General features: G+C 40.1%; 1 protein-coding gene across 1 annotated transcript in view; it reads right to left on the bottom strand.

The window, feature by feature from the left end:
• Positions 1–26,183, bottom strand: part of FREM2 (FRAS1 related extracellular matrix protein 2) — a 155,818-nt gene that overhangs the window by 69,384 nt on the left and 60,251 nt on the right. Inside the window, exons 3-4 of the mRNA XM_018056679.1 lie at positions 12,230–12,376; positions 6,156–6,386 (exon numbers count right to left, since the gene is read on the bottom strand). Of these exons, the coding sequence (XP_017912168.1) occupies positions 6,156–6,386; positions 12,230–12,376 (378 nt within the window). The remainder of the gene's footprint in view (positions 1–6,155; positions 6,387–12,229; positions 12,377–26,183) is intronic.

Here is a 26,183-nt window from a genome sequence, read left to right as displayed (position 1 = left end):
ATCCTGATGATTTTGTTTGTTGCTTCCTAAATAGCAGTCCCTGTAGAAGTGATAAATCTATGTATTGACTGTAAGGATCACATCCGCCATTTCCTTCCTCTCCTAGAGGAATAACCATAATATTGACTATACAACATTATATTTATACAATACTGTAGGTCTCAATGATTCATTTTTTAAAGTAGAGGAGAGGTTCAGTAAATAGTAAAAATGGCATGATGAAGTTGTCAAAAATTATGGTTCAATGGAAAACTGTCTATCCGTCATGTGCTCAGTCAGGTCCAATTTTTTGTGACCCCATGGACTATATGCCAGGTTCCTCTGTTGAGGGGATTTCCTAGACAAGAATACTGGAGTCGGTTGCCATTTCCTCCTCCAGGGGATCTTCCTGGCTCAGGGATTGAACTGGCATCTTCTGCATTGCAGGCAGATTCTTTAATAAAACGTCCAATAAAACATTTAGGTCAATAGCTAGGCATGATAAACCCTTAAACAGATGCTTTGATATTTGCCTGGGAGTCTGTTTCACTGGAAGTCCCACATATACACAGAAAATGTTCCTGCTTACTTTGAAAACAGTAAGCCACACTGCTTTGGATGATTATAAAAGACGCTGCAATAATGGACACTGGTCATCAAGGTCCACGTTCCACCCCTCTCCACCCTGCCCTGTACCCCAAGGGCTGACTAATGTGAACCATATCAAAGGTTTCCCTTGTTCTCTGGCTTCTGGCTGGGCCAGCTAAAGGGCAGCACAGACGGGACCTTCCCTCCGCCTCCCCTCAAGGTCCCAGAGCTGGCAGCACCCCCAACAAATAAAGGTCATTGTGTCCACTGGCTGCCGCAGCTCACACGCTGACTCAGCTAACTGCTCCTTCTCTTTTCCCCCAGGCTAGAGGTGGTGATGGTACCTGCTCTTACCAGCCTTGAGGCACTTAACTCTACCTGTGTTGTGCTCACTTACTCAGTCACGTCCAGCTCTTTGGGACCCCATGGACTAGAGCCCACCAGGCTCTGCTGTCCACGGGATTCTCCCGGCAGAATACTGGAGTGGGCTGCCATTTCCTCCTCCAGGGGATCTTCCTGACTCGGGGATCGAACCCACGTCTCTTGCATCTGCTGCGTTGGCAGAGATTCTTTACCACCAGTGCCAGCTGAGAAGCCCTGGTGGTTTCCCAATTCTCGCCCTCACCTTTGCAAATAGTCTTGTTATTCAAGTATTTTTAAATTGCTAATTTTGAATGTGCCTTTTGTTTTCTCCTGGGACTCTGATATACAAGTTTTAAAAATGGCACCATTAAAAAAGCTGTGGATATAAGCTTTCACAACTAATTATTCATTTATCAAACATTGATGGGGTGTCTTCAACTTGCCAGACACTGAGCTAAGCTGAGGAGATATGGAAGTAAAAAAATATCCCTGGTCTCACGGAGTTTTCATTCTAGTTGGGAGTGAAGAAGAAGAAAACACACAAATATTCAAGAAAATGCATAGTATGTCAGGAGGTGACAAATGATATGGAGAAGATGGAGTGTGGTGAGGGTGCAGAGAGGGCTGGGGCCTGTGTATGCCATGGCAGGTCTATAATAACCAGGAAAGTCTCTTTGATGGAATCACATTTGAGCTGAGATTGTAAAGTGATAATGAAATATACCGCATGTGAGTAACTCAGAGAAGAGAATTCTAGGCAAAGGTATGAACAAGGGCCCTGGGCCAGGTATATACAAGGAATGGTGGTGGTGGTTTAGTCCCTAAGCGGTGCCCGACTCTGCGACCCCAAGGACTGTGGCCTACCAGACTCCTCTGTCCATGGAGTTTCCCAGGGTGTTGCCTGCAGGGTGTTGCCATTTCCTACTCCAGGGGATCTTCCTGACCCAGGGATTGACCCGTGTCTCCTACAGCATTGCAGGCAGACTCTTAACCACTGAGCCACCAGGGAAGCCCATACAAGGAGTGGCCAGGATGCTTACATGGTTCAAGTAAACTGGGCAAGGAGGGCAGGACAGACCATGGGGCCAGGGAAGTGGTGATGAGGTGGCTGGTAGGTGGATCCACGGAGCTTTCAGGACTAAAGTCCATTGGAAGCACTTTGGTATTACTCAGAGCAAGATACTGTGGAAACAAAGACCACCCTACGGGATGAAACAAACAAAGGTGATTTATTCAGAGCTTTGCTATAGCAAGGGAGTCAGCCACCATTACTTATATTTGGCTGAGACCCAAAGCAGTCAGAGGAGGGGGAAAGTTTTATTGTGGAATAAAACTTATGGTTACCAATGGGGAAAGCTTGGCGGAGCAATGCATTAAGAGTTTGTGATTAACAGATACACACTACTGTATACACCGAGAGACAAAGCAAGGGTGATACTGGAGAAACAGTTAAAATGAATGTACTCTTTATTAGCCTATGTGACTAAGTTGAAAGGAGCACTTTGATTCATTTAACAGCAATTTTATTTTTAGGTTTTGACTGTGTTGTAACTCAGGCAAAAAATGACTTCTGTTCTCAGAAATAAAACAGTTGTAACTACATTTGAAAGATGTCCTTTTCTCAACTATATTGAGCAGATTGAAAAAGAGAGACTGCTAAAAACAGGATAGAAAAAATATCTCCTAAAACTCTTTGCTATAATAGAACAAAGAAGGGAAAGAAAAATACAGTGCCTGGATGAAGGTACTGAGTGTCCATCATCTTTAAGAAGTTTGGCATATTCAAAAATGACCCAGAAGATATTTTGGGACATCTTCAGACTGCCCACCTACCCTCAGACTAACCAATGGCACTGAATGGGGAGTCTGCCATTGATAGTCTAACACGGATGGAAAGCTTTCTTACATTTCAACGTGTTTCTTTTTTTTTAAACTCCAAAACAGATAAATAGGCTAATTTAATAGGAACTTTAAAAAATAAGAATAATGAAAACATATCTAAGTCACATGGTAAGTATGGTAAGTTCACCTTAGGATACCATGAGGTCCAAAAATTATTCTAAAGTGCTATGTAAATACTTTGGTTAGAGTGAATCTTTGGGTATTCTTCATTCATATCACTAAATGTTTTTATTTTGGAAACTTTTGGAAAGTTTTCCATCACATGAAATAGTTTTATTTTGTACCATTTTTTTTCTTATTGACTTTTTGGTACCAGAAATGTATAAATGTGTGTGGTCCTTTGAACAAGTGTTTAGTAATTTTTTCTTTCTCTTAAGACAATGACCCATGCTTCACAGCAAGAGAATTCAAAAAGAACTTTATCAGGTAAAACGCCTCCACTGGTACAGAAGCCTGAGAGGTAGTAAGGTGAAGGAGTGAATGAAAGTGTGTAAAATGTGTTGAGGAGACTGCCTGCCACACGACAAGTGCTCGATGAATTTCAGTTATTATCACTATCAGTGCCAGTTGCTGCTGCTAAGTCGCTTCAGTCGTGTCCGACTCTGCGACCCCATAGACGGCAGCTCACCAGGCTCCGCTGTCCCTGGGATTCTCCAGGCAAGAACACTGGAGCAGGTTGCCATTTCCTTCTCCAATGCATGAAAGTGAAAAGTGAAAGGGAAGTCACTGAGTCGTGTCCAACTCTCAGCGACCCCATGGACTGCAGCCCACCAGGCTCCTCCATCCATGGGATTTTCCAGGCAAGAGTACTGGAGTGGGGTGCCATTGCCTTCTCCTTCAGTGCCAGTTATGGGTAAGTAAAGAACCAGCAAAAGTGTACTTGCGTGTGTTTATATAATATTGAATGGCTAACAAGTAAAAGCAGTTCCCAGCCTAAGACAAAGCAGAGCTGCTGTTCTCCCCTTCTTGTTCCCATAAGGCACATTCTTTCTTGTTCTACATCATTCTTTGTTCTACTGCATCATACTCTGTTGCCATCACTTGTATATAGAGCTCTATTTCCCATTACTCCATATGCTCTTTGACAGAAGGGATTTATCCTATTATCTTTGCATCCCCAATACAGAGTGCTGTACTCAGCACCAGTGTGAGTTGGATTCATTTTTAATACATGCAAAAACAGTCTCATAACATGTCCTAGAATTAATACGCAGCAAGAGAGCATATAGACACAATGGTTCCTAGAGCTAGTGAATTTATAGGTGAAGATAAGAGAGAGTAGAAAGAAACAATTGAACTTTTGAAATGGTTAGGGAAGCAATCCTTTGTGGAAAGAAAAAAGATTGTTTAATCTGTGAATATGAAATCTAACATTATATTTATGATAAGACAAATAACAACCATATTTGTATTGTGCTTCTTGTTTTTATGGAACTCTTTCATAAGAATGTGGCAAGAGAGTAATTTTTTGTTGTTGTTCATTGAGAAGCAAAATATTAATAAAAGCTGTTTGACTTGATTAAGGTCAGACAACTAGAGATGATAGAGTTGGGAATCAAAGCCAGGTCTTGTAATTTCAAGACCACTGGTCTTCGACAAGACATGGAACATACCAGGCATTTGCTGTATCAGAACGCTTGTCAGTCATCACAGGGATGATCATGGCCTGGAATGAATGGGGCTGAACTTCATCCAGAAAATGCCAAGACAGCTTAGATGACCATTACATAAGATGAAATTATGGCAAGTTTTTATTTGGTAGCCTTTTTAAGATTATATAAAGATTATGTGTGTATGTGTGTTTGTGTGCGTGTGTGTATTTGTTATTAAATCCCCACTTCTCAGACTTAATATGAGTAGAGACTATTCTGTGTTATGCTGGGCTTATAAATAGGAAAGCACATGAATTTAAGTGTCTAATTCCTTAAGGTCAAATATAGCAATTAAACCAATGGGCAAATACAAAGCAATGGCTTCAAACAAGCTCTAACTAATGGGCCAGTTTATAGGTAGTAAAGCTGTCATAGGCTTGTTCCAAAGAGAGAAGCTTTAGTATGCTAGCTTACCCAAAACTTACCCAAACCTCAGGACTAAAAGAAAATTTAATTGTTTATTCCTAGATAATGCAGATAAAATTAAATGTAATTAAATTGTTAACTGTTCTTTAATGGAAATGATAAACATAACTGAACTTCATTTTCAACTAAGGACAAAGATGTTAAACAAACAGAGCCAGAGCTCCAGTTCTCCTATCCTTTCTCCTTAATTACGCTCTGTTGTTAAACCCAGAGATTTCCACATACGTCTCCATTTCATGTACTCAGTAGATTGTATCTTCACAGAACATTTAAGAGTTTTCTGGCTGATGAAATAAAGTAGGCTGGCAGTTTAAAAGAAAGTCATGTCTGTCTTCTGACAGGATTTCAGCTTTAGCGGAGTCTCTCCAAGTTTTGTATAAATGCCAGCCCTCAAAAAGCCAATTCAACCTTTTTTTCCTTCTTGGCTGCACTGAGACAAGTCGGGACCGTAGGAGTGTGGCAGGGGAAGGGAAGGTCAAAGTACACTCAAAAGCAGTGAGGTTCATTTTAACCAACATCAGCCAAGGCTGTGCAATGACAAGAAAATGCGATCTCATAGAAGTTAGGAGCAATGATTCAAGACATTTTTCACCAAAGAGCGAGGGTGGGTTGGCGGTTATGTAAGAAATACGGAAACATACGGCAGGAGGAAAAGTTTTGACTGATGAAGATATGAAGAAATTTGAATAATTAAGTGTTATTATGGAGAACAAATTAATCCCCAAATCGTCTAATCCTTCAAGTATTTGTTTAAACGACATTTAAAAGACTTTAAAAAGTCCCTAATGCTGGGAAAGATTGAAGGCAGGAGGCGAAGAGGGCATCAGAGGGTGTTTGGGCAAACTCTGGGAGACAGTGAGGGGCACAGAGGCCTGGTGTGCTGCAGTTCACGGGGTCGCAAAGAATCGGAGACGACTGAGCGACCAAACAACAACAAAGTCATGAAATAATTCTAGAAAAATGAGATCCGTGATGTTGGTTCTAAAGGATAGAATGATAATGAGAAAGAACATGTTGGTAACCTTATGCATACTCGTAGTTCACCGACTTAAAAAAAGTATAGCTTCTCTTCTTTCATTTTTGAGTTCCCTAATCCAGCAGCATATCTAAGAAGGCTGAACCATTCATGCAGAAAAATCCGCGCTATGGAAATCCAAACATTACATGTAGAAAACCTCCTTCACGAAGTGCTTTGTCATAAAAAGCTGACAGCGACAACACGAGCGAGGTGATGGCTGCTCTTACCATCTCCTGGGTCCACGATCTCCACTGTGGTCACTGTGGGGAACTCCAGGGCAGCCAGCACGGGCTCTGAGAGAACCACCTGGAAGGTCTCGGACTGCTCGTGTGCCCCGTCACTCAGGATCCGCACTCTCCACGTGGCCCGGGTCTGGCCTGGGTTGAACTGCACTTGCTTCTGTGCTTTGCCCTTGAAGTCCTTGTCTTTCTTTGCAGTCCCATCTCTCGTGCCAATACCTTCACAGAGACACAACATCATAGCCGTAGTGTCATTTCCAGTTGGGTTATTAAGGTTTTCCTTGCTGTTAACATTCTGTGTTACGATATCCTGCAGTGCAAAGTAAATCCTGCTTTGATTCCATGAAATGGATAATTTTAAGTGTCCTGCTGTAGGTATTAATAGTCCATAATTTCTGTTCTACTGTGGCCCCAGTATGGTTCTTTCATATATTCTTTTTTTATTTTTTTTTTCATATATTCTTTTTTTAAAAAATATTTATTTGGCTGCTCCAGGTCTTAGTTGTGGCAAGCAGGAATTTTAGTTGAGGGATGTGAGAGCTAGTTCCCTGACTAGGGATTGAACCCAGGCCCCCTGCAGGGGGAGCACAGTCTTAGCCACTGGACCACTAGGGAAGGCCCTCTGTCATATATTTTTGAGTTAAGTTTGTATTAGAACTGCTTGTAAAGTGAGATAGAAGAAACTGATGCTCACACTCTGAAACAGTCTTACACCCACAAATTCATGTAACCTAAAAACTCTTCACACTTACTTTTTTGCATGGGTTGTATTATATGTGTCATATTTTTAAAACTTGAGAAAAATTCTCTAACTAGAAAATATAAGCCAACAAGAGACTCTGTGAGTCAGTGAATTCTTTGATAATCTGAGCTGTAAATGACCAAGAATAATAATAAAAATTTACAATATTCACTCAACATTAGAACCCTTAAAAAATCCAATTCACTGTCAACATGACCACTGCCAGGTTTTTCTTTGTGGAGTGCTCCAGAATTCCATGAAGCCAAGTGAATAGAACTGGAGAGCTAAATATATACGACTTTTGTGAGCAGTATGTTTGGCTTACTCTGTGGGTTCACTCAAGGTCAATTTCCACTAGCTGGGAAGGCTAAAGTATCTCTGAGTTTCCAAGAACATTATGAGAAGATCTTTACTTGCCATTGCTATGCCACATACCCAAATAATAAAACATATTATCTATAAAGCAATGAATAAGAGTCAACAAATTCAGCATCACAGAAAAATTACAAAATTGCAGTTAGTACTTGTTCTGTCTTCAGGTACTGAATCAGAACCTCTTACTGATTCAAGTTAATAGAATAATTTTCAAATATATTCCTTTAAACGTTGGTCATTTTCAGAGAAGTTGGTAGAAAGACAGATGTAAAAGGAGAAAAATAAAATTTTGAGCCTACTGGAATTAAAAAGTCTGAAAATAAATTATTTGCATCACTTCTCACTTAATTGAAAAAATTATCTTGTTTCCAGGAAAAAAAAAAAATGTCCCTTTGTTCTTCAAACTAGAAATGAAACTGGACCAAGTAAGATCTGTTCAACCACCAATATACATAGAGCACCTACTATGCACTAGAGCACCTACTATGCAAGAGACAAAACAGATAAAACCTCTGCCCTGTGGTGCTTATGCAAGAACAATTTCAATATTATTTCTTCAACTGAATATATCACTTCTTATAGATCTCAGAAATATTGCCTATCGTTCAATAAGAGGTAAAGCATTATTTATTGATGGCAATGAAAAAGGAGCACAGAACCAGGAATTTCAGCACTACATATCTTGTTGAGCATTTCAGACTTCCTGTTAGCTCTCTGGTTCCTAGAACACACAGACTGGCTGTCAACACTTCTTAGATCCACTACAATTTACTGCCAAGGTGATGATGAAAGGAATCATTCTCTTTGAGGTTCCAGCACACACGCGGCTCATTGACCCATTTATTCCCAGTGGTACGACCAGCAAAAGAATCTATTATTTCGCCTCTGATAGCTACTGCCCACTTTTCTGTTTTGTTTTGTTTCATCAACAATGCATTATCTTCCCAGAGATTCAAAAGGCAGTGAAAACCCAGAAGGATTTTGTGTAACACAAGGAAAGTCCACTAGTTCCAACTAGTCATCCTTCTAATTGATAATTAAGGCATCCAACCTAATAAAAAATAAATTGCAAAAGCAAATCTCAGTTGTTGCTGCCAAAAAACACCCAGAAAATTTCTGGTGGATTCTATAAGAGATTTTCAATTGGATGTGAAAGTATAAACAGACAATATCTTTGATTTATCAAATGAAGAGAAATAGATTTCTATTTTGTGGAAAAGATTGTCATCTTAAACTATTTGACATGTTTCTCAAACATGAGGAAACAATGAAAGGCATGTCATCTTTTTTAAAAGGTTGAATAAGAGCCAGATGGAATATTAAGCTTGCTTGGAGTAAAAATAAAGATTCCCTTGTCATAATTAACACATAAGTGAAAGTGAAGTCACTCAGTCGTGTCCGACTCTTTGCGACCCCGTGGACTGTACCCCACCAGGTTTCTCAGTTCAAGGGATTCTCCAGGCAAGAATACTGGAGTGGGTTGCCATTTTCTTCTCCAGGGAATCTTCCTGACCCAGGGATTGAACCCAGGTCTCCTGAATTGCAGGCAGAGGCTTTAACCTCTGAGCCACCAGCGAAGCCCAATTAACACATAGGACCTACTCTAAACACAGGGCTAGTCTACCTTGTTACTTAAAGTGTGGTCCATGGGTCAGCAGCTTGAACAAGATCTGGGCACTCGTTAGAAATTCAGAATTTCAAGCCATACCCCAAACTTACTTAATCAGAATCATTTTAACAAGATCCGCATGTAACGTGCATAAGACTCACATGGGTGGGTAGACACATACTTACTACGTCATAGCTCCATGAAGCCCTAGACAGAGGTGCCTAACTTTAATAAAAGATGAAGAAGTGGTGCACAGATTGTGGAGGAGATGGTCCACACTTGAATGCAATAGACAAGACAGTCACATCGTCAATGTTCAAACATTTTGCTCCTACCTGGAGATACAAATACTCAGCTGGTAAACCATACCTATTATAGAAATATTACTATATGGGGCAAAAAGAATTCCGGAAATTAAAAGCTTACAAATTAGGCTTGAATTGATGGGTTTTTTTCAAAGATACTTATTAAAGAAATCATATTACTCTGATTTACTGAATAAAGTTACAAGTGCATCTCTTCCTGCGGTGTGGAAAAATGGCATGGAGGTTAAGTAAGGTACTTTGGGCTTCCCAGGTGGCGCTAGTGGTAAAGAACCTGCCTGTCAATGCAGGAGATGAAAGAGACACAGGTTCGATCCCTGGGGCAAGAAGATCCCCTGGAGAAGGGAATGGCAACCCACTCCAGTATTCTTGCTTGGGAAATCCCGTGGACAGAGGAGCGTAGCGGGCTCTAGTCCATGGGGCTGCCAAAGAATCAAACATGACTTAGCAACTAAACAACAACATCATAATTACAGTCATTACCTCGTGGTCCATTTTCTAACACAGTGCCTGGCACTTACCAAGCACTCAGGAAAATACTAGTTGAGTTAGTGAATAAAGGATTGTAAAGTGTAAAAAGCGATGGGTAAAGTACTTAATGCGCTTAGCTGAATAGCTTGTATTTAGTAAATGTTTGATAACCGGAAGCAATTATATGTTTGAAATTGAATTTCTTCTGTGAAATGCAAATACAGATTTAATTTATTACTGGGTTATTATGGTTATAAAATGAACAATTATCTCTGGGGAAATACATATATATAAAACTCATGATTTATTAACTGTGCCTATAGGTAAGTAACATCCTATCTTTAGCTAGAATGTTGCATACTCAGTTTCTCAGTCATGTCTGACCCTTTGTGACCCCACGGACTATAGCCCACCAGGCTCCTCTGTCCATGAGATTCTCTAGGCAAGAATACTGGAGTCGGTGGCCATTTCTTCCTCCAGGGGGATCTTCCCTACCCAGAGATCAAACCCAAGTCTCCTGCATTGGCAAGTGGATATGTTATCACTGAGTCACCTGGGAAGCCCCATTAGCTATAATAAAACTATCCAGTTCTAAATGTCCATACATGAAATTGGAGGTTGTAGGGGAACAGTAATATGAAAAAATATCCATTGTAGAACTCCCGTGGGATCACCCTTCACATTAACCTGACTTTTCCATTCCAGTCCTAACGTAAATCCTATTTCCATCTTCAATGATTGATGAGTGAGGCCCATGCACAGAAGTCTTCCCAACTTTCCATCACCCCAGGTTACTAAGTAACCTGGTGAGGTTAACCTAGTAGAGCTATAGAGCCTTTATAGGATTGTGAGTGATTTCCATACTAGAAGGAAATACTGGTTCATTGGAAAAAATAACTGCAGGAGAAAGAAAAAGAGCACTGATTCAATCTTTTAGCATTCAGCTTAAAAGTGCAACAGAGAGAAAAATCTGAAAAGATAGTGTTTTTTAAAAAAAAATATTTTGTTTGATGTGGGCCATTTTTAAAGTCTTTATTGAATTTGTAATAACATTGCTTCTGCTTTACGTTTGGTATTTTGGCTGCAAGGCACATAAGATTTCAGCTCCCTGGCCAGAGACTGATCCACACCCTCTGCACTGGGCGGTGAAGTCTTAACCACTGAACCTTGAGGGAAGTCCCTGAAAAGATAGTTGAAAAAATATTTTTCAACTATTAACTTTCCCATTCCTATCAAGTGACTAAGTGAGTGAATAATTAAATTCACACACTAGGAGTGGGAATTTAGGTAACATGCAAATAGATGAAAACTTGCTGAAGAATCGCTAAGATGCCCTATTTTTTAGCTATTATTTTCCCTGCAACTTATCTGCTATATTTCCAAGCACAAAGCACAGTTAAGGCACATCTCTCACTGACTATGTAAGACAGAATTAATCAGATTTCTGATCTAAAGGTCACACTGTGTGTGTACGGAAAGAGCATAGTTCTTTGAGGGCAATAAGAGCATTCACTGTGCTCTAGAAGGTTAAATGGAGACTGTGAATGACTGTCTACAAAGAGGTATGTGCTAAAAGCAAAGCTGGGGGATGGGTCTAAGGGTCGACCAGTACTCCTGAAGCCAGAACAATCTTGAGGAACTGGCAAAGCACGGTGTGAAAAATCCTCCTCTAAAATTAAAACAACAAAAAGCGTTTTTGAAATCAGGGGTAATTAATATACTGCATCCAGGCATCGGGAGGAATCATGGCAGGTGGATGGGGACAGTGGTCCTGGCAAAAGCTTGGTGTGTGGAATGTGTGTGTGTGGGCTTGTGTGTGTGTGTGTATGTGTCTGTGTCTGCACGTGCATTGATATGGATCTACTGTTTAAGGTTTTTTAAGTTTGTGGACCAGTAAAATTTCAAGTAATCATTTTGGAAACAAACACAGGGTTATCAGATTTTTTATTTTGCCAACATTTCCCTAGATTCTTACCTTAGTTGATACTCCCAATGAAAGCTATTTCACCCCATGAAAACTCTATGAGTCTAGATGTCTGTATAACATTGTTGACCTTGTTTAGTCACTAAATCATGTCTGACTCTTCTGTGACCCCATGGACTGTAGCCCACCAGGCTCCTCTGTTCATGGGATTCTCCAGGCAAGAATACTGGAGTGGGTACTGGGGTTGCAAAGAGTCGGACATGACTGAGTGACTAAACAACCTTCTAGGATCTAGTGACATTTAAATTATTTCCACATATGAGCGATTATTGCCATTTTGTTAATTTGCACCAGGGCAACATCATATGTAGGTAGAAATTTTGAAGAGATATATATTTTGATGACATATTCCTTATTTTTCAGCCTTTGTTTCTTTGATTTAGCCTCAACACAAAACTTTTGGCATGTTTCGTTAGCAGTTTAAAGAGCCTTTAATTGTCATCCTCTCCTTAAGCTTTAAGCCTAGACAAGAAAAATGAAACATTTTTTAATTATTATAAAATCATGAACTTTTGAATGAAAAAGGGATATGGGGACAGAAGTGCAAATTAAACTTACTTATAAAGGAAGTCTCTCCCAAATAACCTCTGCGCTTAAGCACGACATCTAGAAATTTGGAGTCCTCATTGATCAAGTAATATTCCTTTTCAAAAGAGATCCATGCCCAATTCAGACGAAAATGCTGCTTGGTTAATTTGTTTCCACCTGGAAAACAAAAGTGTAAAGCCTCAGATTAGTGTTCTCTTTAATGAATGACCTTAGACATTCCAAAGATGACTCAAATGATGTAACATTAGGAACCCCTCTAGTTACTTGGCTTGATTCACAATCTAGAATATATCCAAGGAAAACCAGCTTACTGCCCACCAACTGTTATGAAGACACACAATAGCTGACATAAATCTTCTCAAAATGCCTTAGTCTTGAGCAGGGGAAATGGATTACTAGGAAGGAGCGCAGGACTACCGAAAGCAATTCTGTTTCTTCACAAAATCAAATATTCAAGCTGAAGGATGAGTCACTCCCCACAAGGTGCCGCTAGAGAGCAAGTTTTGCCAAAAAGAATGCAAGCCGTTTTTGTGGTGGTAAACGTACACACACATACTGCTTCACAAATACCTTTTTCTGGTTCACTGAGCAATTGGGTGGAAGGCTTTAATTATAACCACTTAAGGAAAAACAAATATCCCTTCTCCGCCTCCCTTCCCCACTAGAGTCCACTCCATTCCTTAGAGCAAACAGACAGCTCCTTTCATTGATTTCATTCTACTCTGAAGATAAGGCTTTCTCCTCCCACCATCCCCCAAAATGGAGCTGGCTTCCTATGCAGGGAAAATAAACCTCGTGTGTGATCTCTATAATGTGAAAGCTGCTCTGCTAAGTAAAAGAAAAGAGAAGTGGTTATCAGCTGATCATTATGCATGTATCCTTCTATTTCCTTTGATCTACACCAATTATTTCAGAGTACGGTGAGGTTTATAAACAAAGGCATCAATAATTGCTTTTAAGTCTTTCTGTAAAAGGGTGGGAAAAAGCCCAAATACTAAACACAGCTAGAGGCATAATTTTAATTTCAGTTTCTTCCCTTCTGAGTTCACACAGGGCTATGCTAGAGAGAAAGAAATGAGATAGGAAAACATCAAGGCTTTAATAGACCGAGGGTAAAAAAATTCGCTCATGGAGAAACACTGTGAGTGAACAAACACGTGAAACAAATGTTCATCTTTGCTGGAAAAAAATTTTTTTTAAATTTCAGCATCTTTGAGCTTTGAATTGACATGTGCTAAAGATGAAAGAGAACACCCAATACAGCTGAGATTACGTAAATTGTTTTTCTTGTTTATGGCTGTCTAAATCATAAATTAGCACAAGCCATTTAGACAGCTACATGGCAATGTATGTAACAGACAATAAGATGTTCATACCATGTGATCTCGTAAGTCCTTCTATGGGAGAAGCAAAAATATATTTGTAAGGGACTGTGCATTGCAGTACATTCTGTACCAGGCTCCAATTAGAAAATCTTAGAATTTATTATTTTTATGGTATATAAAAACCAATGAAAGAGGATTCAGCCATTAAACAAAAAAAATATGAAATTTTTTTTGAAATACTTAAAACACTTAAAATACAGAAACAATATTGATGCTTGTCAATGCAGGAATGTAACATGAGATGTTACAAATAGGGAGCTGCTTGGTGTTTAAATGGGTGGGGTTGAAGACGTTTCAACGTTTCGTTTAAGTTTTAATATATAAGATAAATAGACTGGAGAACAGGAGTTCCTTCCACATTTGTTCTTAACTTATTGTACCTGCCATGTCCTAGATACTGGGTACTGTTCTGGAGGGGGTGGGCGGCACAGGCTGAGTGCTCCCTAACCTGGAGTCCACAGCCCACTTCACTTCTATCTGCTGTTTGATTTTGAGCAAGTTTCTTTCCTAGACCTCTGTTTCCTCATCTGGAGAGTCAAATGAGGGTAATGTTAATTAATGCCTGGGTCAAGTGGAATAAGCCTTATATGCACGCATTACAGTGTGATACAAATGTAGCCTCCTTCGACAAAAGTTCGCCCGCTCCTCGCGATGCACCAAGCATGCTCAAATCCACCCAGCTCATCCACTGCCTGACTCTTAATCTGCCTTAAATCCTTGGTCCTCCTTTGCCCCATCTCCCTACAGCTGCTGCACGCATCAAGCCATGAGGGCATCTTTGCAGATTTCCGGTTTCGCCTGCCCTGTCTTATCCCATTTGCCTCTAACTTGCTTACTCTGAGGTTTAGCCAAGAGTCTTGCTGCTCCGTGAAGTTGTCACCCTGGCTCTTCTTGTCACTTCTACTCTCCTGCCTACAATGATGATGTCCCCATCACTCTTCTGCTTGAACTTTCTACTCAAAGTCCCCCCTTACCATCTCCTCCATGAAGCCTCCTGTCATCATTCTGGCCCTCTCATCTCAGTAATTCTGCATCTGTTCATCTGTCGATTGTTTTGGGCAGTTTTGCAATTTTCTGGATATCCTCTCCTACTGTTGAATTATACACATTTCCTAACTGTAGTCATTTTCATCAGAGACTGAGAGTGGCCATTCATTCTTTTACCAAGACCTGGTCTTGCTGTCTTTAAAAATACTTTTTTATACTATTGCCTTTATGTTCTATTATTAAGAACATTTCTCCTAGAAAGTCATAGATACCCAACAAGAATAGAGTAACATTTAATTACCTAAGTTAATACCTAACAGCTTTCTGATTTCTCATTATTACTTGAAAACAACTGTATGTTGCACTTCCCTCTCATTCAGATTGTGGCTCCATCAAGTCCTAGACTTTCTTCCGAACTTCTGGTCCAGCTGTACCAAGCCAGTCAGTCCATCTGAATACCTACAGCTTCATGTCCCATCGCTTCTCCATGGGGAGGAACATCCACTCATACCCAGCTTCTCATTGTTTTCTGAACTTGATGAGTGATTTTTTGCATGTGGGAAGCCTTCTGCTCAGAATACCTGTAGCTTCCTACTCCTCCTTAATTTGTTTAAGGCCAAATCACCAGCTCAGGAAGCCTAGCTTAGCATGCTGTGGATACTTCTGTATCTTCAATCAGGGTAATGGTAATTCTTTATCTTCATGCTTATTCTACCTGAGCAGCCCCCGGAATCCCCCACCCCAGGACCAGCCCTGGTCAAATTCATCCTGCTAGTGTCCAAAGCCAGCGCAGTGGCAGGGACACTGTGAGGTCTACCGAATTCTTCCTTGACTGTCGATAAAAGGCCTATGGAGTAAATACCATTTGTAGCTATAAAATGGATACTTTGCAACTCCTGTTTTATTCCTTATTTCTTAACAGTTCTCAGCTTACAAAAAAAAAAAAAAAACTAAAACATACTACAGTTTGACTTGACTGTGATTAATCACGTTGGACCTATTCAGTAACTCTTGTGTTTAATGTGTTCAGCAAATGAATTTTATTACAGTTCTGTATAGTTCTGTATACTCTTCCTGACTGTCCTTTCCCCTGTGTCTAAGAATGAGATCATTAAGCATACCATTTCTCTTTAATCATTTTTAGCTAATTTTAAGATCTGATTCTCTTTCCTGAAATACTCTGGAAAATATTACCCTTTTCCTAAAAATTGTATGTTTTAAGAATTTAAAGTCAATGAGGCCTTTTCTTGACATTCAATATGAAACGGCAAACACCAATAAAAAACCCAGCATTTCCTAGGGCCTTTATTCTGCTAATTTTTCCTTACAGTGCTTTCCACAACCTCGTATCCCATTTATGCTTTCGTTTTTGTTTGTTCACTCTGTCTGCTCCCACTGTAACCCATGACCTAGGAGAGCAGGGAGTTCATTTTGCTTACTGTTAGAAAAATGCTGATTTAATGAATTTGACACTCTAACATCTTGATTGAAATAAGTTCAGAAATGCTTCATTTATTGGGCAATATAAATATCCTATATAAATGTAACATATCCCTTTTAGCGCTGTATCTTTTTAAAACAATAACAAAAAATTTTAATTAAAAAAATCCTTTTTGACTGTGCCATGCTGCTTGCGGGATCTCAGTTCCCCAACCAGGAATCGAAACTGTGGCCCTGGCAATGAAAGTACCAAGTCCTAACCACAGAACCACCAGGGAATTTCCTAAATAAAATTATTTTTAATAGCACTCTTTCTAAAGTGTCTTGCATACGTCTATGAACACTATGTAAAGATTTTAAATGATTACCTATGAATGTGAATTACTGAAATTTGGATTTGTCTAGATCAGACCTCCAGAGGTTATTGATGACAAAAGCCCTGTTTAACCCTTCTGTTGCATTATAAAGTAGGAGAGATGGTCTTAGGGATGGCCAATTTCACCTCTACTTACAGATTTATAAAGCTTATTTTCTGGTTGGTGTTTATGTCCTGGAAGGATCAGAGTGCCAGGTTACTGGTTAATCAGGGGTTTCAAGTGACAGACAGCTGAATAAGTTCACCAAGGACATCATATGTCCCCCACTTTCAGCTTTTATTTGAAATAAAATTCAAAAGAAACACTGAGAAACTTCTCTTCACAAGACCAAGACTCAATCCAGGTAATTGTTTTAAATGCTCAGCGTTCACTCTACATTGAGGATTTTTAAGTAGATATCTTATTAGAGGCTAGAATGTTAATGTATAAAGCTTCACTCTAAACAGAATTAAATACTACATAACTCTTCTGATTTCTACATACGGAAATCATATTGCCTCTCAGAATCTGCAAAATTTTAGGCACTACTTATTGTGCAGGAGTGCTATAAGGATCTGAAGAGCTAAGCTGAACTTTATTGTAACTCTGATTATAAAATTGATCTTGCACATAAGTTCATTTTGATGCAGCTCCTATTTTTAGTTTAAAGGAATGAAATTCTGCAACATTAAAAGATTTAAGGTTAAAAAAAAAAAATCGATCTTGCACATGGAACTCTGTACTTCATCTAAAGAATGTCAAGGGACTTCCCCGGAGGTCCAGTGGTTAAGACCTCGCCTTCCAACGCAGGGGGTGCAGGTTCGATCCCTGGTTGGGGAGTGAAGACCCCACACGCCTTGTGGCCAAAAAACCCCCCAAAACATAGAACAGGAGCAATACTGTAGCAAATACAATAAAGTCTCAAAAACTAGTCCACAGAAAAAGAATGTAAAGACATGTTATGTATTACATGTTACAGGTTACCTACCATGTAGATTCTCCTAAAACCTCAAAGTTTAGGGATAATCAGTGTTGACCCCTTTAATAATAATAGTCACAGCTTACTGAATGTGAAATTTTAGATGAATTTAAACAACCTGGAAGTGACAAAATTTCACTTCCACGTCAATCTTTGTTTTTCTAAGAGATTCTGCAATCTATGATGCTCAAGAAGCTGTTCCCATTGGAAACAAATTAAAGTCGTAACGGGTGTCATAAAACCATACAACAGGTGTCTGACAGCTGATAACTACACTCCCAAATGCTTTGTCCCCAAACCCTGACACCACAGCCATTAAGGCTGTGATGAAAAGACCTCTTTTGAACTTTTCCAGCTGGTCTTTAGTCATCTTCAGCTTCTTTCTCAATGGGAACACAACAGATTTTTTTTAGAATAACAGAGTCACAACCTTCAATTAGCCCTCCCTAGGAACTTAGGGCTGCCTAATTTCTGTAAAGACAAAGCACACTGCTTTCTATACCAAACCGGTGTCTCGACTCTGACTTGTGCTTAAATAAATGGTCATTTCTGGGTGCCTGTTTAAACTCAGACAACTTTTTTTTTTTTTTCATGAAGAAAAGTTAGCTTCCAATAGAACATAATTCCAGTGGTAATATTTTTCCAGCCTGCTAAGATTTTCTTATCAAACCTGGGTCTCCTGCATTGCAGGTAGATTCTTTACCATCTTAACCACCAGGGAAGCCCTAAGATTTTCCAGCTTGCTCAGTTCTCAGTTCAGTTGCTCAGTCATGTCTGACTCTAGCTTGCTACAGTTCCATTTGTTTAGAATAAAGTTCAGCCTGGGAGAGAACTGGAAATAAAATATATGGCTGTTTTAAAAAGCTGGTTCAACCTTTAAATCAGCAGTAGAGATAGATATTAATATAAGATTAAGATAACAATATTACCTAATTTATAGGGAAAATTTGATAATTTGATTCTTAAGCAGTCTTTGTTCTCTTAGAAGGTAAGGGCAGTAGCCATGCAACTACCATCAGCATCAATGCTATTAATTATTGTGAGAATCAAAAATGAAAATCAAAATAAGGGATTTATTTCATTGTCCTTTTGGTGTTAGGATGAACTTTTAAACTTTGCTTGAGACTGTCATACTGAATGAAGTAAGTCAGACAGAAAAAGACAATATTGTGTGATATCACTTATATGTGGAATCTTATTAAATGATATAAATGAACCTATTTATAAAACAAAAATTGAGTCACAGATGTGGAGAACAAATTTATGGTTACCAGGAAGGAAGTGGGGTGAGGGATAGACTGGGATTGACATATACACACTATTATATATAAAAGAGATAACTAATAAGAACTTATCATATAGGACAGGGAACTCTACTCAGTACTTATAATGACCCTGATGCTGGTAAAGATTGAAGGCAGGAGGAGAAGGGGGCAACAGAGGATGAGATCGTTGGATAGCATCATTAACTCAATGGACATGAGTTTCAGCAAACTGTGGGAGATAATGAAAGACTTTGAAAAAGAGAGTTCTAGAAAAACATCAACTTTTGCTTTATTGTCTATGCCAAAGCCTTGACTGTGTGGATCACAATTAACTGTGGAAAATTCTTCAAGAGATGGGAACACCAGCAAAGGTCCATCTTAGTCAAAGCTATGGTTTTTCCAGTAATCATGTATGGATGTGAGAGTTGGACTACAAAGAAAGCTGAGAGCCAAAGAACTGATGCTCTTGAACTGTGGTGTTGGAGAAGACTCTTGAGAGTCCCTTGGACTGCAAGGAGATCCAACCAGTCCATTCTGAAGGAGATCAGCCCTGGGTGTTCACTGGAAGGACTGATGCTGAAGCTGAAACTCCAATGCTTTGGCCACCTGATACGAAGAACTGACTCCTTGGAAAAGACCCTGATGCTGGGAAAGTTGAAGGCAGGAGGACAAGGGGACGACAGAGGATGAGATGGTTGGATGGTATCACCAATGAGATGGAAATGAGTTTGTGTAGGTTCCGGAAGTTGGTGATGGACAGGGAAGCCTGGTGTGCTGCAGTCCATGGGGTTGCAAACAGTTGGGCATGACTTAGTGACTGAACAAGAACTTGGGGATAGAATCTAAAAGCGAGTGGATGTAAGTATAAGTGACTCATTTTGCTGTACAAACAGAAACTAACACAACATTGTAAATCAACTATAATCCAATAAGAAAAATTAATTAGTAAAAAAAAAAAAACACAACAAAAAGTTTGCTTGACCTTACAATCTTCCATAACAGAACCTCTGAGAGCGCCTGGAATTCTGTTTTCTGGCCCTTATAGTCAGGTGGATTCTACTGTTTGTGGAAAACCACCAGGTGCAAAGCTGGAGCCAACTGGCTCTTAACATCCACCCTCCGCCCCCAGGAGTTGACACTCAACTATGGAAGATGGCTCGAGTACATAGATAATGTGCATAAGCTAGAGGCTGACAAGTGCTAGGAGAGAGGCACTGATAAAGAGCTGGGGGAGCTCACAAGAGTGAGAGATTATGCTAACCTGGGGATCAAAGACAACTTCACGGCAGAGATAGCGTTTAAATGCAGTCTTAAGCACAGGTATTTGGATACTCAGGGAGATGGTGGGGAGGGGAGGTGAAGTGTTCCTGGAAGATTAAGTATAAGAACAGAGATAAGAAATTCAGTAAAAGGGGAACTTCAAAGAATTTGATAGGAGCTCAGGACGTTTACTCAATATTTATTTCCTTCTTTTTCTATTGAAGCAACTGGATATTAAAGAGAAAGAGGTAGTAAGTAAGTAAGTGTGTCACTTAGTCGTATCTGGCTCTTTACAACCCCATAGACTGTAGCCCACCAGGCTCTTCAGTTCATGGAATTCTCTAGGCAAGAATACTGGAGAGGGTTGCCATGCCCTCCTCCAGGGGATCTTCTAGACCCAGGGATTGAACCTGCATCTTCTGCATTCAGAGGCAGACTCCTTATTGCTGAGCCACAGGGGAAGCCCTCCCACTATCAAACGTGTTCTAAAAACTAGGCTGCACAGCACAAGGGGTCAGATCCACAGAGACATGTAGAGAATATTGGTAGAAATGTATAGAAAAACAAGCGCCATGACCAAGACCCAGAGGGGGAGAGAAATAAGCATAGTCCATGTTGACTTCTATGGATATATCTGCTTGTGCAGAGGTCTTCTAGGCTCTTCTTAGGAAAGGCACTTCCACGCACACCCTTCCTAAGAAAAAAGCACACATGCACTGTGATATCTGGGTAACTATCACATAAGCTGTGTGGAATTGAGCTTTAGCATGCGTTAGTTCAGGCGTGTCCAACTCTTTTGTGACCCCATGGACTGTAGCCAGCCAGGCTCCTCTGTCCATGGGATTTTCCAGGCAAGAATACTGAAATGGGTTGCTCTTTCCTTTCTCCAGGGGATCTTCCTGACTTGGGGACCAAACCCGCATCTCTTGCATCTCCTGCATTGGCAGGCGGATTCTTTACCACTGAGACATGGGCTTCCCAGATGGCACAATGGTAAAGAATCCACCCACCTGCAGTGCAGGAGACACAGGAGATGTGGGTTTGATTTCTGTGTTGGGAAGATGCCCTGGAAAAGGAAATGGCAACCCACTCCAGTATTCTTGCCTGGGAAAACCCATGGACAGAGGAGCCTTGAGGGCTACAGTCCATGGGGTCGCAAAGAGTAGGACAGAGCTGAGCGACTAAGCAATAACAGCAACAACAAATAGTATGTGATATAGACCTAGGATTCAAATACAGCCTGCTAGTATTGCTTTTACACTTCTTTTGAGTAATCAAATTACTTCCTTTAAGTCACCATTCTATGTATAGGTGACTCCAACTGAATTTTAATTTGCTTTAACCTAATTTCTAAATGAGTGCCTGTGGACTGAAGCAAAACTGATGGTCTGAGTGTGCTTCCCTGGACCATCAGGAAGCCCTCTTGTGTTATGCAGAGTGAGGCTGACAAATAATAAGAATTAAGTGGGGAAACAAGGGTATGAAGGTCAGTTTTCAAATATCTGAGATTGAATCACAGAAAAGTTAAGAAGGATATGACCCTTTCGTTTTATGAATGAACTGGGGCCATAGCCAAAATCAAGAGATGCTGGGAGGAGAACCCTTCCTCCAGGTTGACAGATGTGCTCCATCAGGGCCACGGCTGGGTCAGAGTCAGCAAGCCCCAACCTGCAGGAGTCCTCCAGAGTTCTCCAAGCACGATCCCTTCCCCCAGCTCCATCTCTAGAGAAAAAAAGAATGTGCTGATTTTCATCCCCTGTAAGAAAATGAAAAAAGTAAGGGGAGAACTATGAGCTTCTATCTCCTAACCTGGGGCTTAAAAATACTTCCTTAATCAAACCTAATCGTGCAATACTTTGCTTTCTTCGTTAGGAGTTTAAACCTGGTGGAATGAATATCTTCCCTCTTGGTATGTGTGCTTACGATATGGAATTCAGAGGTAGCTCTAGAGAGGGCAAAGGACAGGGAAAATGTATAATTTCAAGGTGAACTCTCACCTTACAACAGGCAGGTTCCAAGCTGATCACGTGCATTCAAAATTAAAAACTAGCACCATCATTTTCCAGTGGTAATATGAGTAACTAGGGAGACTATTTTCTGAAAATGAAAGTGGGATTCTGTGTTCGAATCAAGAACATCAACTAATTCAAGAAATAATAATGTTGTTGAACAAGGCACGTATAAACTCCAAGCACTTTAGAGCAAGAATGAACCCTTGATTGCATCTTTTCTCATGGCCCTGTTTTTGCAAGATCCGGAAAGGCTGTGATTTGAATAAGATTACAAAGCAGCTATTTGCAGAAGAGGACTAAATCCTGGAGGTTTTCACGCCTAGTCTACTGGTCTTTTCATTTAAGAGACTGCGATCTCAAATACTGTGGTTAAGCACCAAATCATAAAAATCGTGTGTTTAAAATGATCAAATATTATATACATATCTAAATGTGGGGAGACTTACTCTATTTCTTTTAAAAGCAACCCAGGAATAATTAATTTTCTATCATTTCCTCCCCTCCTCCCCATTTACAAATAGGAGTAAAATGGAAAAACCACCATACTTTCATAGAAACAATAACTACTTCCTCAACAGTGTGTTAGTTAAGTCTGTCAAGAAGATTCACGCACTCTCCTGCTTTTGGGGAAAGGAAAAAAAAAATACAAAACAAAACACCTGGTGCAGCAAGATTTCATGCATGCACTGCCTGCGGCAACGTAGAAATTTATTAGATCTCTGGCAACACATTCTTAAAATAAACTTAATAGCCTTCAGGTTTCTGTTCAAACTGGAGCCTAATTCCTTTTGTGGCGCCAGACACCTCCCCCCAACCCCAAGGAGACTCTGCAGGGAAATGAAAGCCACCGTTCTTTCTCCTGTACCTCTCGGAGTAACCGGTTTAGCACCATTTAGTTAATTCCCTGTGAAGTGAGGTGGCTCCCTAATTCCTATTTGTATAAGAGGACCTTGCACATCACTATAAGACACAGCCACGACAATTAACAAGGATTATAGACTGAGTTCTATTTTGGACTGTCTTTTGAAAATGTGTTATATCTACCTTGAGATAAAAATATAAAAGGCAGGGGAACCCGCCAGAAGTGCTTTAATCTGGTCGTTAAAAAAGAAACCTTCTTTAACCTAACTTGTTAATATTATCACCACAATTTAAATTTGATGGCTAGGATTGGGGGCTTAGGGTGGTATGGCAACACAAAAGCCATTCTATCCATAAAACATGATTTTTTAACTTAGTGTCCTAGGATGTTAGTTCTACATGAGAATTCCCTGAAAATTCAAGCTTTAGGTTAACCTATTGTCATTGTTTTTTAAATCTGAGTCATTAACATGTTTTTAGTTGTTGCCAGAAGTAAAATCAAGATTTGGAAATTTTAGATTTTTAGATTGAAAATTAAAAAGAAGTGTATGGAATTGTATCACAACTGGTTGCCTAGTTATGGCTCCTGTGACAAACTAAAAAAGCCTTGTCATTGATGTCTATCCAGGATGAAAGGAGAGAGGGAAGACAGGAAGGAGGGATAGGGTCGGGGGAGGCCGGGAGAGAGTGGAGTAGAATACCATCAATGTCATATGTCTGTTTTCACATTTTCTTTTATTTCAGATTAGTTTTTCAAAGCTGGCTCTTGTGCGTTATTTAATTAATCAAACTTTTTGGTGGTTGCTCTGGTCCCTTTAAAATTACGCCAGAGCCACCCTTGGTGATTTTATTGTCATATATAGCTGCCAAAAGACAACAGACACAGTAAGTATAAAGGCAGGTTGGTATAGTTTAAAGCACCAGACCTTGGAAGGAAATAAGACAACATCCAGCGAATGTGTTTGTTTAATCACAGCCCTGTACAAACACACGTGTTGTACAGTGTAAGGATGGTTCATGTACAGTCCCTTTTGTTAAGACTTAGACTCTAGCAAGGAGGGCAAAGCAAAACCATATGTAAATTATAATGGAAAAACGTGAGGTGAAACGCTGAACATACAGTACCTGGGCTCAGAGGAGGGGAGGGAGGACATTCAACTGGGACCACAAAGATCTTGGCACAAGAGACACCTTGGAGGGGCAGAAGGATGGTGCCACTCCAAGAGGAAGAAATCCCAGGAAAACAGGTGCAGAAGGAGGAGAGCCTGTTATGTGCATCAATAAAATAGTCCAGCTTTGTAGGGTTTGCCAAAGTGCAGTCGGGAAGGAGGAGATAAGTTGGGGAGGGTGGGGCGGAAGAAGGAAATTTGGGGTGGAGAGGGGTAGAATCTGAATTCTGCTTTAACAAATGTTAATTTGGTAGAATTATTCAAGGACTTGTTAGAATTGGGATTGGGAATAAAAGGTATCATTAGCAATGTTATTAATAATGCTATTATTTATTTGTTTACTTATTTATCTTTGGCCACCATGGCTTGTGGGGTTAGTTCCCCCACCCAGAATCGAACCCCCAACCTCGCAATGAGCCAGCAAAGCTCTAACCACTGGACTACCAGGGAATTCCCAATATTAGGTTTCTGCCAGTGGATGATATGATACAACTGAGCATATGAATATTGCCATAAGAAAAAAAAATGTTTTGCTTACAATAAAAAAGGAGTCCTTAAAATATTAAAATTTACCCAAGAATAAATAACATGGCTAACCAAAACACCCACCATGAACAGTAAATGTCATATACTTGTAGAACTGTAGATTTAACATAGATTTTTGCCAAAGCGCCCCAGGTTAAAGTTTCTCTCTGACTCCTCTCTCTCTACTTAAAATGACAATCAGTATGACAAAATTCTCTTTCAGGCCAAGATAAGCCACATATTCTTCACTTGGTTAACATGCAATGTTGGTGGCGTGATTTAAATATTCTGAGGGATGTGAGACGATGCTGACTGCAGAGAATTCATGGGTTGCAGAACTCTTTGAAGACAGACTTAGAAAGCCAATGGACTTCCCTTGTGGCTCATCTGATAAACAATCTGCCTGCAATGCAGGAGATCTGGGTTTGATCCCTGGGCTGGGAAGATCCCCTGGAGAAGGGAAAGGCTACCTACTCCAGTATTCTGGCCTGGAGAATTCCATGGACTGTATGGTTCATGGGGTCGCAAAGAGTCAGATGCGACTGAGTGACTTCCACTTTCACTGGAAAGCCAATATATTGACTTTGCAACTCAGAACCTAGTCTAAACTGATAGTTCCCAGTGAGGGAGAGAGGGTTAATGATTTTGCCCTCATGGAGACATTCGTCAACACTGGGCGACATTTTTGGTTGTTACAATGGGGGAGAGAAAGAAGGGAGGTTACTGGTATCTAGTGGGTAGAGGCCAGGGAGGTAGGGACCCTATAGTCTGAAGTAGACTGTAAATTAAGGATTAGAATTACCTGGCCTCAAATGTCAATCATCTAAAACTTACTATATTCTGACATATCAACATATATAACTTCTCATAAATATATGATCTGACTTTTCTTCATAAATTCCATGCTTTCTTATGAATTGATGGTACATGTGGTCGAATGATAAATGTGCTTTCTCTTTTCACATGAATATGCAGACATTCTCAAAACCATTGTTGATGTGGAAAGTTTCCAGTACAAAGAGTGTATTCTCTTGTTTCGGGAAGTAGTTGAGCCAGTAGTTTTCCTACTCAGTCAAAATTTATGGCTGATCAGGGAAGTTAGGAGTGACTGTCTCAAGAAATGCAGAAACTATGTCAAAGTGACAGTGTATGCATGACGGATTTTAGTATGAAATCAAGGATATGGGCAGAGATCTCCCATCAGGAGCTGCTCAGCAGATGAGGCTTCCCCAGAAAGAGCTGAGAGTTGAGAGTATGAAGTTGAAGGGCTTTCAAAGGTCATTTTAGGAGGGTGAAGCTGGGCACAGGTCATCTTGTTTTCCTTTTTTTTTTTTTTTTGTAGTTGAAAAGAGAAATATTACCTATTCAAATGCACCTGTGCGCTGGCACACACGTGTGCACACACACACACACCCTTTTTTCACTTATACAAAGAATGAAACTACTGTCCAAAACGTCCTCCAAAAGTACAGAACACACAGCCTTTTGACAGGTCTTCCGCTAAATGAGTTAGAGAAGCATTTCCCAGGATACATTTTTTCAAATCGTATGTTTCCTGTCTGTTCATAAGCATTTTGTTTTGAAAAAAATAATCCTGAGTCAACTAGGAGAGAAATGTCCTGGGATTAAACTGTCTAAACAGAACTCTTCACTGCTGCAATTCTTAGGGGTTTAATATGTGAACATCACTGAGCATGCACCGAGCATACTAGACAGTGAGGAAT

This window comes from Capra hircus, chromosome 12, assembly GCF_001704415.2.
Source record: "Capra hircus breed San Clemente chromosome 12, ASM170441v1, whole genome shotgun sequence".
NCBI lineage: Eukaryota > Metazoa > Chordata > Mammalia > Artiodactyla > Bovidae > Capra > Capra hircus.
This window is presented reverse-complemented; position numbering and strand designations above follow the sequence as displayed.